We start from the raw sequence: 17,312 nt of genomic DNA, 5'->3' as shown, positions 1-17,312 counted from the left end.
TGTAATTTTGAGGAAGGCAACTGACCCAGCACTACTATCTCACATACACACAAGTTTCAATAGTGATAGTATGCCTGGGCTAACCAAAATAGATGAGTATAATTAAATCAGAGGTCCCCTTTAATTACTCCATAAAATGAAAGAACATGACGCGTACATCCAATTTCACAGAAAAGAACATTTCATAGACTCATTATATCTCACTAGAGCACAAAGTCTCTCTCATTTTGCAAACTCATACTTAGCTTTACAGACCACTGTAACATGGCAGCTAATGAGTTAGTAGTCTGGACCTGTGCCACCACGGACAACTATGCATAATTCCCTGTGAAGGACAGGCTTTCCTCACGGTAAGGTCACTACATAGCAAATAGTATGAAGAAATGAGCAATATGTTCAAATACTATATTGTTTAGTCTCTTTCTGCATTTACGACTTAGGATACACAGTAAATAGACACAAAGAATGTGGTATTTTGGTAAATACGAGACTTATTTAAACTGTTGCATTTAACACTTGGTTACTCTAGATTTATTTGTCAGATCCTCCCAATGACAAAAGATAAAAAAGAATCATTGTCAGGATAATAATGAAAAGATAAGTGAAAGTTACCACAGTGCTTTTTTATTTTTTTTCTTTCTTCTGTACATGACATCTAAATGCTGTGTTGTGTTGACAGATCTGGGAAATTTTAGTGGCCGGACAAGAAGTGCAGTCTCTGTGAGGGAAGGCCAGGGGGTTGTTCTGATGTGTTCCCCGCCGCCTCATTCTCCAGGTACAGTAGCATCCTTCTACGTTATCACTACTCTCCTGTACTGTGTATTCACCCTTGTAGACAGTGTGTGGTAAGGGACCACTCCAGCTGACCTGTGCATGGTTGCCATGACCTGTATCAACATGCATGAGAAACACCTCACATAGCACTAAAGAAAACTATTGATTTCTTCTCAGTCTGTTGACTTCTGTCATTCTGCCTTTGCCACCATTGGGGAGGTATATATGGTCCAGGGTGCAAGAGACATGAAAGCTTGAAAAACTGATTGAAGGGTCAGAAATGAGTGAGGGACTACAAATGGGCCCCTTGATTTAGAATACAAGCTCCATAGGTGATTGCTTATGGTATATTTTTGCCAAGCTAGAACCAAACTGCTGAGTTTCAAACAAAACTACCTTGTTTCTATATTAGCAACAGTCTTGGTTATCAAAGTGAGGTAAGAGTTAATTACCTGTTGAAGTTGTGGGAAACAGAGCAGTAAGCTGTGCTACAAATCATTACATACCCTTTTGACGACTTGCTGCTGATTCTATTCATTTTGTTCAAGCCCAGTGGTTGAAAATGTGTATCTCTTTGTATCCTAGTATATCCTCTCAGGGAAACAATTTAAGAGAGTCTGACATCAATTAATGGGCAGCCAGATGGTGAATTCTCAAAGCCACTGTAAGGAGCCTGGCTTTGACTCTGAATGAGGCTATGTGTTAGTCTGTTCAAGCCACCAGATCAAAATGCCACAGGCTGGATGGTTTAGACAATGGGGATTTTTTTATAGTTCTGGCTGGTAGAACCATAATGTAAAGGTGGGCATGGGCAGGGTTTATTGAAGGTCCTGTCACTGACTTATAGTTGACTTCCTTGATGTGTTCCTTTATCTTACATGTAAGAGAACACTAGCAAGGACTGGGGGACAGAAAGTGAGTTTAAATCACCATCTGTCTGCATAAGATTTCTCTACTTTCTTCCATACTTGATCAATGAGCCTCAAGTAACTGGGCACACTCCCATCCTAGCTGTTCCCTAGGCTCTATCTCTGCTGGAGGCATATGACTGCACCCATCCATCCTCCATGGACACACCTCAGCATAGCCTTTCCTAACCTGCATTGTCTGACTTTTCATGTCACTGTTCTCATTTCTCCCTTTGCTTTGTTTTCTCCACCATATCCATCACTTAACACACGGTATAAATGTATTTGCTTTGCGATGTCATTTTACATTTTCCTTGGTTATAATTTAAATCCCACCAAGACAGAAATTTTGTAGGCTTTGCTCTCTGTTTCACCCACAAGACAGAGATTGGCATAGAATTAGGACTGAAAATGAATAATAAGTAATCAATAATAAATGAATCTATGCCTATGTGCAGGGATGAAAGTTATGAGTTAAGGTTTGGGCCAGAAATATCTATCAGGGACTTAGGCATAAGAGCATAAGTAAGAACAGAGCAAGGGGGATCAGCTGTGTGGTAAACAAACCTTTCTGGTCCCTTGCCTTTTTGATTCCTTGTTTTGTAAATGAAGACAACTGAGAAGCAGAAAAATGAGCTCAACTTCACAGCATTGGTATGAAAACCACATTATAACATTTTTTTTTTATTCTCAGCAGAGGAGGGACTGAAACCTGAAATGTTAGAGGTCACTGTTGTTGAGAAATAGAAATTCTGTTCTGGGGCTGTGCTCGAACTGGAAGGAGCAATGGAAAAATGCCTTGGGGTGCCTGGTCATGGAAAATGGGGACCCAGGCTGGGTCTCTACACCACCTTTTACAAGCTCTGATTTCATCTGCTGCCTTAGCTTTGATGACAAGAAACTAAGTGCTGTGAAACGAGTAAAGAACCATAACCTGATGTGAGATTCCATATCCCAAAGCCAAATTGCAAACTCACCCAAACAGGGATGCAGATGCTCGTGGAGCACGTGGTTTGCTAGAGTTCATTCAGATTTGTTCCTTATTTTCCTTCCTTGTTTTAAATATTTTTTTCTGTTTCATTTAGGAGAATTTGTGCCATAGAGTATCAGAATTAAATATTTAGTAATCTTTGTACCTCTCAGAGTAGGTTGGCATTTCTTTCATGCTAGGAAAGTCACCCTGGTCCAGTTTATATTCCCAGCATGTAGCAGAGTGCCCAGTAGTTAATGGTACTTCAGGAATTCTTGGAAAAACCTGCTGGCTCTTACTGTAGAGTTTTAAAGCATTTTAAACAGACACCTGCTCACTGCTGTTACTTTATTGGAGTCAATGTTCATGACAGACACTTGTGTCATTTCTTACCACATTATAACACTTCTGTCTCCAAGGAGAGTGGTGACTGAAATTCCCTGATTGTTATAGGACAGCCATCAGAAAGGATTCAATAGTCAGAAATATCTCAAATGTCTATTGCTCATTCCCTCAAAGGGATGTACAAAGCACATTATTCTTCGAATCTCAATGAAAACTACAATGGACTCTTTCTAAATCTCCCTTTTATGGCCCAAGAGATGATCTTGAAAACCTGTCTAGTAACATGTGAGGAAAACATCTGGCCTACATGATCAGCTGCTCACATCTCTAGAAGGAAGAAATTATCTACCCAGATACTGTTAAACTCATTTTCCCACATTGATTTTTCACTTAATAAAACTATACTTTGTCTGTTCAAACATTTTGAAATTCAAGTTATTATACGCAAGGGTGAAAATCTACATAAAAACATAGGAAAAATCCTATAAAATAATACCTTTAAAATTAGTTATATTGATTAATTGTTGCTTCTGGTTTTTAGAAAGACAGTTTTGTTCTATATCCCAGGCTGACACATGTGAATATGAGCAGGATATGGTGTGTGTGTGTGTGTGTGTGTGTGTTTGTGTGTGTGTGTGTAATTCTCCTGGCCAGCTTCAAAGTGGCTATCCTTGAACTGACAGGACCATCCTGCTGAACCCACAGAAAATCAAGGATTGTAGGTATTTGCCCCCAGCTTGTCCCTGCTAAAGAAAACAGTGGTTACTTACCAACTCAAATAAATTGTGGTTCAACTATGTGCAGAAATACTCAAAATATTATACTGAGGTCTAACATTTCCAGAAGATAAAACAGGAAGCTGTAGGACCTCGGGATGTGGCTAGGTTGATGAAGGACTTGTAGAACATCCATGGGTCTCATCATTCTATCTCAGTATGAGGAATAAAAAGCTTACACCTATAATGAATGTGTATCTTAATAAGCCACTCTCTATTTCAGTAACCACACTGTCCTCAGAAATGGCTGTCATAGAAGTTATCATCCTCACAGTACCAACGATGAGCCAAGCTTCCGAAACATGTGAAGGACTACCCCACAATAATTTAAATATCAATTTCATTTGTTATTTGAAAATGTATGCATAAAATGATAATGCACATTTAGGACTTTGAATACCTCCTTTTATATATACTTTTAAATTCAGTACATGAATGACGTATATTTAGATAAAATCCACCTGATCGCCAATTCCTCTCAGATCCTCCACCACAACCTCTTCCCAACTTCATGTCGTCTTCCCTGCTCCTCCTCCTCCTCCTCCTCCTCCTCCTCCTCCTCCTCCTCTTTCTTCTCCTCTCACTCTTACTAGTGCTTCCTACACACACATCAGCATGGGGCCACACAGCAGAGATTAGCCACATCTCTGAAGAAAGCTGCATGTCACTCCCTCAGCAGCCATCACCCACTGGCAGCTTCTCAGCTGCTTCAAGTGTGTTTGCTCTTGACCATTTTTTCTGGTCATTCATTAGCCAAAGTAATTTAAAAACTTTAGTCTCTGGCCAGTGTCTTTAGTAGCCCAAATTGAAGATGTTGTCTGATGAAAAGTAAAGTCAGACTGCATTCAGTCTCTCTTAACTACAAGATGCCATACTGAGGCAAAAATACAGAAGCCTAGGACATGATTAACACATAGACAAGGAGGCAGCTGATGGACTGAGGGACATTCCTTCAACATACACCTAGGGTGTGATCAGCAGAAGCTAGGCTAAGTGCATTTTTCTTTATTTTGTAAGTACCATGGGTAGGGACAAAATAACACTGATTAGAGTGTTTCTAACATAGCAACTGGTTTCAGTAACTGTCTAATGTAGGCAGAATTTTAAGGTTTATGTGGCATAGTGTAAACACCTTGCTCTTAGTGTGTAAGATTACAATTTTTCTTCAACTGACTACAAAATTAATCATTGGGGTGGGGTAGCTCTGCTAGCATGTTGACGACTGTTTTACATTTATCAGGCCTGTTAAGTGACCTCCAACACTTGACGAACCTTCTAAATGACCAGAACCCAGTGGCTCTGCAACACAAAATGTGAAGAGATATATGTGGATAGGCACAGGCACGGCTTAGCATGTTCACAGCTTCTGGGGCAAGAAATTAAAAGAGCATTGAAGTTGCAAATCTCAGCCCAGCAGACTAGATGTTAAATAGGAACCATGCCACAGTGTATAAAGGCCATTTCAGGGAGAGAAGGAGAGAGAGAGAGACAGAGACAGACAGAGACAGAGACAGACAGAGAAAGACAGAAAGAGACAGAGAAAGACAGAGAAGGAAAGAGAGAGACAGTAAATCAAGACACTTGCTTTGAAAATACGTTCCTTGTTTTAGTTATCAAGCCTGAGTGATCCTTAACCATTATGATTTTATCTTCATGATCATGTGTAGTTCTCTAAAACTGAACTTCAGGTGAAATAAATCTCCAGTCCTCAACATCTTTGATTCCTGCAAATTTAAACCCTGTACCTAGAGCCAGCTCTGAAACCAGTCCTCCACCCTTAATCCCTCCCTTCACTTGTCAGTCCTCCCTCCATTAATCAGTCCTCTCTCCACCTGGTAGATCCTCCTGGACTGAAATTCCTCTTTTTAGAAGTGTTGAAATGAATCTATGATTGCCTTTAGTGCTTGTGTTAGAGCTATAATGCTTTTTATTTCCTTAATTATTTGTATTTAATTTAAATTAAAAGCTTGCTTCACATGTCAATCCCAGCTCCCTCTCCTTCTCTTCTCCTGCCCCTTCACTCCTCCCCCAACCCCTCCCCCAATTCCCACTCCACTCTCCAAAGATGTGTCCAAGTAGAGACAGCATTCCTCTATGTGGAATGAGCTCCCAAAGTCCATCTGGATGACAGGGATAAATGCTTACTATTGACCCAGGCCCCAAAGAATGCCAAGGACTCCCCACTGACACCCATGTTAGGGGGTCTGGATCAGTCCCATGCTGGCCTCTCAGTCATCAGTCTGGAGTCCATGCATTCCCCCTTGTTCAGGTCAGCTGTTTCTGTGGGTTTCATCTGCCAAGTCTTAATCCTTTTGCTCATCACTCCTCCCTCTCTGCAATTGGGTTCCAGGAGTTCAGCTCAGTGTTTAGCTGTGGGTGTCTGCCTCTGCTTCCTTTAGCCACTGGATAAAGGCTCTAGGATAGCATATAAGGAAGTCATCAATCATGTTATCAGGGAAGGGCATTTAAGGTAGCCTTTACACTAATGGTTGGATTGCCAGTTAGTGTCATCCTTGTAGATCTCTGGAGTTCTCACTAGTGCCAGATGTCTTTTCAAACTTATAATGAGTCCTTCTATTACGGTATCTCTCATCCTGCTCTCCTCTATTCTTCCCCTGACTCAACTTTCCTGCTCCCCCATGTTCTCCTCTCCCCTCCTCTTTACCACCTCTCTTTCTCCCAGCTTTCTCACCCCTCCCCTCAGAAGATTCTGCCCTGTTTCCCTTCTCTGGGTTACCATGCATATCTCTCTTAGGGTCCTCTGTTATTCCTAAACACTCTGGCTGTGAGATTGTAGGCTGACACTCTCAGGTTTCATGCCTAAAATCCATATATGAGTGGCTACATACCTTGGTTGTCTTTTTGTGACTCAATGGTTTCTTGTAGTACGATCCATTGGCCTGCAAATTTCAAGATTCCATTGATTTTTTTCAGCTGAGTAGTACTCCATTGTGTAAATGTACCACATTTTCTCTATCCACTCTTCAGTTGTTGGGTATCTAGGTTGCTTCCAGGTACTGGCTAATACAAATAATGCTGCTATAAACATAGTGGAACAGATGTCCTTGTTGCATTTATGTGCATCTTTTGGGTATATGCCTAAGAGTGGAATCACTAGATCTTTTGGTAGATCGATTCCCATTCTCCTGAGGAATCTCCATACTGATTTACAAAGTCGCTGTATGAGTTGGCACTCCTACCAGCAGTGGATGAGTGTTCCCCTTTCTCCAACACAAAATGCCATTGGTGTTTTTGATTTTAGCCATTCTGACAGGAGTGAGATGGTATCTGAGAGTTTGTTTGATTTTCATTTCCCTGATGGTTAAGGATGTTGAAAACTTTCTCAAGTGTCTCTCAACCATTTAAGCTCCTCTATTGAGAATTCTCTATTTAGTTATGTAGCCCACTTTTTAATTGGATCCTTTGGTGATTTGGACACTTGCTTCTTGAGTTCTTTGTAAATTTTGGAGATCAAGCCTCTGTCAGATGTTGGGTTAGTGAATATATTTTCCCATTCTGTGGTCTACCTTTTTGTCTTGTTGTCTGTGTCCTGTGCCTTACAGAAGCTTCTCAGTTTCAGGAGGTCCCATTATTAATTGTCCATCTCAGTTTCTGTGCTACTGGTGTTATGTTCAGGAAGTAGTCTCCTGGACCTATTTGTTCAAGGGTACTTCCCACTTTCTCTTCTAAGACTTTCAGTGTGACTGGATTTATGTTGAGGTCTTTGATCCATTTGGACTTAAGTTTTGTGCAAGGTGATAGACATGGATCTATCAGCAGTCTTCTACATGCCAATATCTAGTTATGCCAGCACCATTTGTTAAAGATGTTCTTTTTTCCAATGTATAATTTTAGCTTCTTTGTCAATAATCAAGTGTTCAGAGGTGTGTGGGTTAGCATCAGGGTTTTCAATTCGATTCCATTGGTCTACCTGTCTATATTTGTGCCAATACCAAGCTGTTTTCAGGACAATACCTCTGTAATAGAGCTTGAAGATAGGGATGGTGATACCTCCGGAAGTTCTTTTATTTTACAGGGTTGTTTTGGCTATCCTGGGTCTTTTGTTTTTCAATATAAATTTGATTATGGTTATTTCAAGTTCCGTGAAGATTTATGTCAGTATTTTGATGGGATTATATTGAATCTGTAGATTGATTTTGGCAAGATTGCCATTTTACTATATTGATCCTACCAATCTAAGGGCATGGGAGATCTTTCTATTTTCTGGTATCTTCTTTAATTTATTTCTTTACAGACTCAAAGTTCTTGCTGTACAGTTCTTTCTATTGCTTGCTTATCATTATCCCCAAATATTTTATGTTTTTTGGGGCTACTGTAAGGGTAATGTTTCTTTGAATCACTACTCAGTCCATTTATCATCTGTACATAATAGGGCTATCATTTTTTTAGTTAATCTTGTATCCTGCCACTTTGCTAAAGGTGTTTATCGGCTGTATGAGTTCCCTTGTTGAGTTTTTCATGTCACTTATACAAACTATCATATCATCTTCAAATACTGATAGGCTAATTTCTTCCTTTCCAATTTGTATCCCCTTGATCACCTTTATTGTCTTTATTGCTCTATATAGTATTTCAAGTATTGAAAAGATATGGAGATGGTGGACAGCCTTGTCTTGTTCCTGATTTTAGAGGAATTGTGCTGACTTTCTCTCAATTAAGTTTGATGTTAGCTGTTGGTTTAATGTATATTGCTTTTATTATGTTCAGGTATGTTCTTGTTATGCCTGATCTTTCCAGGACCTTTATCATGAAGGGTTGTTGGATTTTGTCAAAGGCTTTTTCTGCATCAAGTGAGATGATCATGTTGTTTTTCTTTTAGAGTTTGTTTATATGGTGAATTACATAAGTAGATTTTTGTGTGTTGAATCATCCCTGCATCCCTGGGAAGAAGCCTACTTGATCATGGGGGATGATTTTTCTGATGTGTTCTTGGATTAATTTTCTAATATTTTATTGGTTATTTTTGCATTATTGTTCATGAGGGAGATTGGTTTTTAGTTCTCTTTCTTAGTTGTGGCTTTGTGCGGCTTGGGTGCCAAGATAATTGTAGCTTCGTAAAAAGAGTTTGGCAATGTACCTCCTGCTTCTATTGTATGGAACACTTTGAGGAGTATTTGCTCTTCTTTAAATTTCTGTTAGAATTCTGCACTGAAGCCATCTGGGCCTGGCTTTTTTTTTATTTTGATTGGGAGATTTTTGATTCCTGCTTCTATTTCAGTAGGGGTTATAGGTCTGTTTAGATTGCGTATCTGCTCTTGATTTAATTTTTGCAAGTGATATCTATCCACAAAATTGTCCATTTCATTTAAAATTTTGAATTTTGTGGATTAGAGATTTTTCAAAGTATGACCTGAATATTCTCTGAATTTCCTGAGTTTCCATTGTTATGTCCCCCTTTTCATTCCTGGTTTTTTAATTTGCATGTTCTATCTCTGTCTTTTAGTTTGTTTGGACAGAGGTTTGTCTATCTTGTTGATTTTCTCAAAGAACCAAGTCTTTGTTACATTGATTCTTTGTATTGTTTTCTTTGTTTCCACTTCATTGATTTTAGTCCTCAGTTTGATTAGAGCTGTAATGCTTAAGCTTAACCTTTATTGTTAAACAGCATGGCTTTTTCTTTAGATTAAGGTTATCTTGTCCTACTAGGTTCACCAGGGAGAGCAGTCTGGTGTAATAGTGAAAAAAACCCATAGAATCCCAGGTACAGCTTTGCAGGCTGGTTTATAGGGCACTACACAGTCTTTGTTTCAGCAAGGCTGCTCTATTCTGTTACATTGCACCTGGATGAGTAGGCTTCCAGCCAAAGATTCTCAACCTGACTTTGACACTTATTACTGACTTTATTTGCTAAATTAGTCCTATCGTACCTGTGAAGGGAATAATAAAAGCTACTTCTTGGATGGTAGTATTTAAAGGCAGTTTATGTAAGGCAATTAGCCCAGTGCTTAGAGGGAAGTAACCATTTAATTCAATTTTGTCTTGAAGATCTGTCTTCCAGAATCCTCTTTAAAATATAAATGCTTCTGAGAAATCTGATGCTTTAAATCAGTATCTGCTAACACTAATTACCAGTTGACATTAAACTGATAGGGGTGCAACAGGAAGGTGAACAAAATTTGGAAATGTGAGTATGATTCTCAGAGACTAGGAAAGTACCATGGACAGAGAAAAGGTGATCCTAACAGTCAGGGAGAGGCCATCTTGGTCTTTAGGAGATCTCTGTATTATAGGCAATTTGGAAACCCAAATTTTCCCCTCACATAAAGTAACCTATATAATAGTGAAGCAAAACTCCTTAGGCACAAATGTAAATGTTTGGTTGATGCTTTGTAATCATAATGCAATTTCACCTTATAAAATCACTAACTCCTAAGTCAAGGAGTTCATGTTCATGACATAAAACAAATTCAAGAACTGTTTTTATTATTTTTTATTATCTTTTACTCTATAAAACAATAATGCAGTATGTCATGACAAGCTGCATATTAGCATTTTTGACAAGATTGTTAAAAAACTGATCTTAACAAAAACATTTCAGAAGTTCTGAAATTTCCACATCCATCTTGTCATCAAATCGTTTCCAACAACTTTGTGTAGGAGCTATGCCAGGCCTTCATTCTGACAAAGCTTCTTGCCATTTGACCAAATTTTTATTTGTTAGCAACCATTCTCTATTGATTGAAGTTATTTTAGAAATCGTCAGTATTAACTCTATGGAATGCACAGTATTTGCAAGGCTACAAAATTCACAGTGAGATATGGGAGTGTTGTATCATATTATAAACAGTGAAATCCAAAGACATTGATAAGATGTAAAATTATTCTTTAAACTATATCTCAGACAGAATGAATTTTAAAGTGCTCAATTAAGTTGTCCTTGTGGCATAGTTATGATTCTTTATCCTCCAAAAATTCTTGTCAAAGGAAGGACATGAGTTGTATAATTTGACTTCAAAAGATTCTTTTAAGGCCCACCTATGTCCCAGAATGAAGAAAAGGAAAGGAAGCCAGTATTTAATGTCTTCCCTATGCATTTGATTTCATTTAATATCTGCTTTATACTTTCGCTGTCGATAACTATGTTATCATTGGGGATATTGGGGTTCAGAGACCTGTGCCCATAGTCCCACAGCTGATTAACAGACAGATTCAGACCTGTGTGATGCCTAATTCTGTGTTTTTCTAACTGTATACATGTTTTCATATGTATCCCATTGGCAATTTAAATAAAGTCCAATTTTAAGCAAACATAGGCCACTGATGAAACATACGTCTTAAATAACTCACATAAGTAAGTTGTTTCATCACTTAATTTGATTGACTTATCTAAACATTCACTTCTACGAACATTGTTTACTTAATGATTTATTTACTATTTTGTTGTTACTATTTCCTTACATAAGTTCTTATATTTTTTATTGTGAGCCTAGTCTTTAACAGATGACACATCTCTCCAGTACATACAAGTTCTTAACTCTTCATTTACCTGTTAAAGAATTGCTTTAACCCAAGACATGATAGATGTTTAAGAATTTATTCCAAGAGTGTTGCAGAATTGCTTTTACAAGCTTGGCAACCATCATGAAATACATGTGACATACTTTTCTCTTAAAACAGAATTATTTTTATGTTGTTGCTTTGTTTTTATGTTAGTTTCTTTTTTTGAAGCAAGGTTTCAAAAATAATTCTTTATCGGTTTTTTTGGAGTAGGGAGTTTCATATCATTCACCCCAATCTGGCTCACCTTCCAGTCCCTTCATATCTGCCCCCAGCATATTAATTCAAGCCAAAACAAAACAACAACAATAAAGACACCATGATCCTCCATCTTTGCAATATCTCTTCATTTATCCCAGGGGCACTGAGAGCTGCTGTGTGTCATGAAGTTTAACCTTTGTCAAATCAGCCCCAACCTGAAAATGTTCATTGCAGTGAGTCATTGGTCTGGTTCCAGTGCTTTGGAACACCATCATCACTGAACCCTCAATGAAACTTCTCTCAAATATCCTGCTGTTTCTGTAGTGTAGTGTAGTGGTTAGTACACTCACCTCACATTCTCTACTTTTCAAATAATAAGTCAGTTTTAATATCAGTATCCTTGTTCTTTATATATTCCTGATGCTGTGGGACATATTGTTGATATTGGTGGAGAGGAAAGCTCAGATCATTTATACTCCTAGGCATTTAGACAAAGTTTGTCCATAGAATACTAAATATCAGCAAGCAAACACCAGGAGTTTCTTGAAGACCATTCAAGTGCAGTGGGAGGAATGATTTAGAAGGCTGAATATCCCTCTAATTTACTTCTTCAGTATAAAAATTTAACAATAATTACTTCAATTCTTTAATTGGATTTGACCATGCATTCATTATGTTTTCCCACCCCACCCTTTAGAAATACAGTATGCAAAGGTAGAGATTAGTGGTCTGAAGAACCTTGAAACTATGTTAACTACTACCCTATACTTGCTGGGGTAACCAGAAGTTTGTGCTGTACTGAAGTGATTTCAGCTTAGTAAACAAACAATCAAATGACAGTGAAACCAAGTTAGGATGAAATAATAACCTTTTAAATTTACAATTCTGTGTTTTCTTTCAAGTTAATATTCCTGTATTCTAATAGGCATAAGGCATATTCTTACCTTACTCTGACTCTAAAGAGAAATATAACATAGAAAAACAGAACACCGAGAAAGGATACCAAATGGGTATGGACTGGAGAGTTTTCTGGAACTCTGCTTAGAAGTAAAGATGTAAATCTTTTCCTCAGGAGCTAATAAGATGACTCAATGGATAAAGGTGCCAGCTGCCTGAATGTTGTAAACGTTTTTTTTTAAGTTGATTCAACAGAGATAGAGTATTTAAATTAACAAAATAGAGTACATGACAGCAGACGCTAACAAAAGCCAGAGAATCATTAGGTCATACTTCAAAAGCCTGTATTCCACAAAATTGTAAAATCTAATATAAATGAACAAATTTCTTTATCGACACCACATCCAAAAATTAAACCAAAGCCAGGTAAATAATTTAAATAGACTTATAACCCCTAAGGAAATAAAAGTGATCATTAAAATCTAACACATAAATAAATACCCAGGGCAAGATGGTTTCAGCACAGAATTCTACCAGGCTTTTAAAGAAGAGCTAATACCAGTACTCTTCAAAAGAAATAGAAGGAACATTGCCAAATTCTTTTTCATGAGGCTACAGTTACCCTAATAACAAACCACACAAAGACTAAACTAAGAAAGAGACTTAAAGACCAATGTCCCTCATAAACTTTGATATAAAAATACTCAGTAAAATATTGGCAAAGCAAATCCAAGACCAATCAAAATAATCATCTATCAAATAGGCTTCATCCCAGAGATGCAGGGATGGTTTAATACATGGAAATCTACTAATGCAGTCCCCCATATAAACAAACTGAAAGAAAAAAACCACAAGATCACCTCATTAGATGCTGAAAGCTTTTGACAAAACCTAACAGCATTTCACATAAAGGTCTTGGAGAGATCTGGGATATAGAGAACATACCTAAACATAATAAATGCGATATGCAGCAACCTGAGTCAATATCAAATTAAATGGAGAGAAACTCAAATCAACTCCACTAAAATCAGGAACAAAAGAAGGCTTTCCACTCTCTCCATATCTATTCAATATAGCACTCAAAATTATACTAGAGTGATAATTCAGAAAAATGAAATCAGGGGGATTCAAAATAGAAAGGAAAAAGTCAAAGTATAACTCACCTCTAATGCCACCACTCAGAAGGCTGAGGCAGGAGGATCACTATGAGTTCAAGACTGGTATGGGCTACAGAGTGGATTCTTGTCTCTTTCTCCCCCAGCCCTTTCCCCAAATAACAAACTAACCAAATCAAAGATCTAACAATCTCTGGGCTTGTAAAGAATCATGTTCCTGAGCGGTGCTTGTTAAGAAGTGCCTCTGATAATCCATATTTTCTTCCTAATTCATCATGACCTACTAAGGTTTTATAGTATATGCTGGTATAGGGCAGGGAATAAGTATACATGGTTTATCATGTTTGACTCTAAATAACTACAGCTCACCTCAAAATAGCTAAAACATAAGATTTGCACGAGATCTACATTGCCACAGATGAAGCTATTCCAGGAACTAAACAGACACAAGCGGGATTCTTTACCATAGCTACACTTGTCTCTCCATGATGCCAGCATTGGTTTCATTACAGACAGGCTTTCTTGGTGCTGCCTGACCACACATAATTGTGTTAATTAGCACACTATATGTGTTTCATTACTCATCTAGAGCTGGAAAGGAGGGAAGCTGAGAATGCTTGTAGTTATTGTTTACTTTTACTTAAAAAAGGCAATGTTGTATGTATACATATATATAAATACATATATGTTGTATATACATACATATGAGTATGTGCGTATATAAATGTATATGTGTATACATGTGTGTGAATGTCTATACGTGCAAATATGTGTGTATATACGTATATGTGTGTGTATGTGTAATATACACATGTGTTATTTCTTGAACTGTTTGATAAAAGAGTGGGGAGAACCCTCAGTGTATGGGAAGACCTTACAAAGATGAACATGACATATTTTTATAAGGTAAATCAAAAACGGACACCATGGCTAACTTCAGTAATATTCCAGTTAGGGTTTCAAGCATCAGTTTGGAAGCAGAAAGTTGGAAGTAGCCCTCCTTCCCAAACCCCATACACACTTCAGCTAACACAGCACCATATCTAGGCTCTCTTGGGACTGACTTTCTGGTGCTGGTGTGAACATTTCTGGGCATAGTGCACAGAAGGAAAGCTCAGTGAAGAGATGACTATGCTTTCTTTTTAAGCATGATGAGTTTTAGGTGCGTCCCGTGAGCGGAGCTTGGAATCTTGTTCAGGAATGCAAGTGAGAGGTTTAGAGAAGGAAATGGGGGATTCCCTCAGTGGGAAGACTGCAGCAATCATGTCAGCAAGCCAAGGTGATGTCATCTCATCTCATTTGTCAGTATCCACTCAAACGACCCAGATGTTAATGTCCAGACTTGAAATAGTGTGCCAGCTTTTAACTTATGGGCTGTGGGGTCAGGAAGATTAAATTTAGATAATTATCTGCAGTGTGAATTTGGAACATATAATATCTTCTTGCCTTTTAAGAATTTTTCATGTGTATGGGCACTGGAATGATTAAACTAGACTTTGTATGTTTTTGTTTTCACTTTATATGTGATGCTGTGTAGTGAACACTATACTGATTATGGCTGTTGTGGTGCCTCTTCACCTAATCTTTTCTGAGTCATCTATGTAACAAGAGTCTGCCCAGGACAATGACCCTGTTCCATTAGCCACAGTCTTAGTGTGCACAAAACTCTCTCCTCTTGGGTAAAGCCTGTTGCATTCTTCAGCGTGTGTGTGTTGAGTTGGACGTCTCATGTTTCTGACTGATGATCACTTCGAGGCTTTCCATGTGCCTGAATCTGCTAAGCTCGCTCACTCCATCAGGAGGACCATAAACTGGTCTTCAAGAGATGATTGACAAGGTCAGAAAAACTCATCTGAAACAGGCAAGATCTCATTGATCGCTACTATTGCATTTTCAAGAAAACATGTGGTGTAACAGATTTCTCACCACATTCAAAATAAATCTTCCTATAGGTAAATGGAAAGAAAGATGATGACACATAGTTAGATTTTAATTAACTAATTGAAAGATTAATGTTTGAGAGATTTTTCTTTTTCACATGTGAAATGTTAATCACTTTAAGTTTAATGATGCATGATTTACAGGATAAAAATCAACAATTTTAAGCAAACTTTGAGAAAATGAGTGCATGCCTGTGTCCCTAGCCACCATCACTGTGTCAGTAGGTCTCTTGCCACAGGGAAGTGTTTAACAGCTCTTTCTAATCACTTTCCTCCCCGGCACCTCCCCTGATTAGTGTTCACAATTTTTTTTTCTCCAGAATGTTTCAGTGTGTTTGATATTGATTGGTAGATTTCATGTGAATGTGTATTGCTTTGGGGCAATACACATTTGTACCATATCACGAGTGTGGAAGCCAGAGGACAACATGCAGTATATAGATCTATAAAGTCAGTCCAGTTCACAAAGCACATCTTTATATTATCTTATTTTGTATATAAAAATTCTGGGAGGAGAGATGAATAAGATTTTTCTAAATTAGTTCTGCTTCTGTCCTAAATTAATTTATTGATATAAGACATCATTTTCATTTTAAAAATACATTATTACACAGGATTTCCTGTTTAATATAGTACACAGTGTGGTTCTAATTAGGATATTCCAGGGTCCATGTGTGATAAGGAGAGGACGTGCGGCAGTGGAGGTCTGAGGTCTTGGGTTCCCTCCACCGAGCTGTTCTGACACAGTGGGACTGTGTTTTCGTTCTACACTGCAGAGGCATTAGGCTAACGAGCACCGAAATTGAGTGCCTGCAGAGTGAGGATCAGTCACCAGAACCATTTTTTCCCTGAGGAGAAAGAAAAGTCTGGAGAGATGAAACTGTATGACCTCAGCCAATTAGCACACCACAGTTGCAGGCATAATGGCCCAGAGTGACAGGCCTGTACCGTGGCGATGGGTGTTTGTGTTCCCAGGCTGCAGTCCAGGATATGACAGGAAGGACCACTCTGGGTACCATTTCAGGGCCTCCACGTTGGCCATTAAGAGGAAGACAGATGGGGAAAACTATGTTTTGTTCTTCTATTGTGCTAGAGCATGTCGCTGGTCCCCGAGGACACAGTCTCCTTCTAAGCCTTGGTAAGGCTACAGTCTCAGTTTGTGGAAAGATTCAGGGAGGTGAGGAAGAACTGGAATGGCAGCCTTGCTCCCCCGTGGACATCCACTGCACTGGATATCACAGGGCATCAGCGTGGGGATTAATGAACAGTATGGGACCATCTGAGCAGGCAGCACTGACTGATGCTGCAGTCTGTACTGAAAGCACACATTCACATCCTCCCACTCATCGCAAGGAAACTAAAATCCTCACAAACTTATTCTGAGCCAGCCTGGTCTACAAAGCTACACAGAGAAACCCTGCCTCAATAAAGAGAGAAAAACAACAACACAACAAAAACCAACAACAATGTAAAATCTTTTTCTGAAAGACAAGGGTTCTTCCTGCTGATCTGGAATAGTATTTATATAATACACATGGGCTTTAGACCTTTCAGATAGGATATTGGATATTTTCTGAAGTATGGGATCCAAAAATTAAATCAACAATGTATTTTCATTTCCCTTGATCTACGCTAAATATTTACTGTTTCCAGATCCATCATCTTATTAGGCAAGTCTCTCCCTTTATCATGAAAGTATCTGAGTGTTCTACATCCATCATAGGATTCTGATTACCCACAATTTCTATGTTACAAAGAAAACATATTAAAAACTAATTTTCATCAAACTTTAGTTTCAGTTTGTTGAAGTGGACACGACCTGACATATTATTGCAAACAATAGTATTTACCTAAATATGTAGCACATG

General features: G+C 38.3%; 1 protein-coding gene across 2 annotated transcripts in view; it reads left to right on the top strand.

Moving 5' to 3' along the window:
- The window catches only part of Cntn5 (contactin 5), a 1,164,510-nt gene that overhangs the window by 779,100 nt on the left and 368,098 nt on the right, over positions 1–17,312 (top strand). For both annotated transcript variants that reach the window (XM_013118528.3, XM_040734736.1), the window contains exon 7: positions 680–775. In XM_013118528.3, coding sequence (XP_012973982.1) covers positions 680–775 — 96 coding nt within the window. The remainder of the gene's footprint in view (positions 1–679; positions 776–17,312) is intronic.

Source organism: Mesocricetus auratus, unplaced genomic scaffold (genome assembly GCF_017639785.1).
Source record: "Mesocricetus auratus isolate SY011 unplaced genomic scaffold, BCM_Maur_2.0 Super-Scaffold_100040, whole genome shotgun sequence".
NCBI classification, from domain to species: domain Eukaryota; kingdom Metazoa; phylum Chordata; class Mammalia; order Rodentia; family Cricetidae; genus Mesocricetus; species Mesocricetus auratus.
Note: the sequence above shows the minus strand (reverse complement) of the source record. Positions and strands in the feature narration are given on the sequence as shown.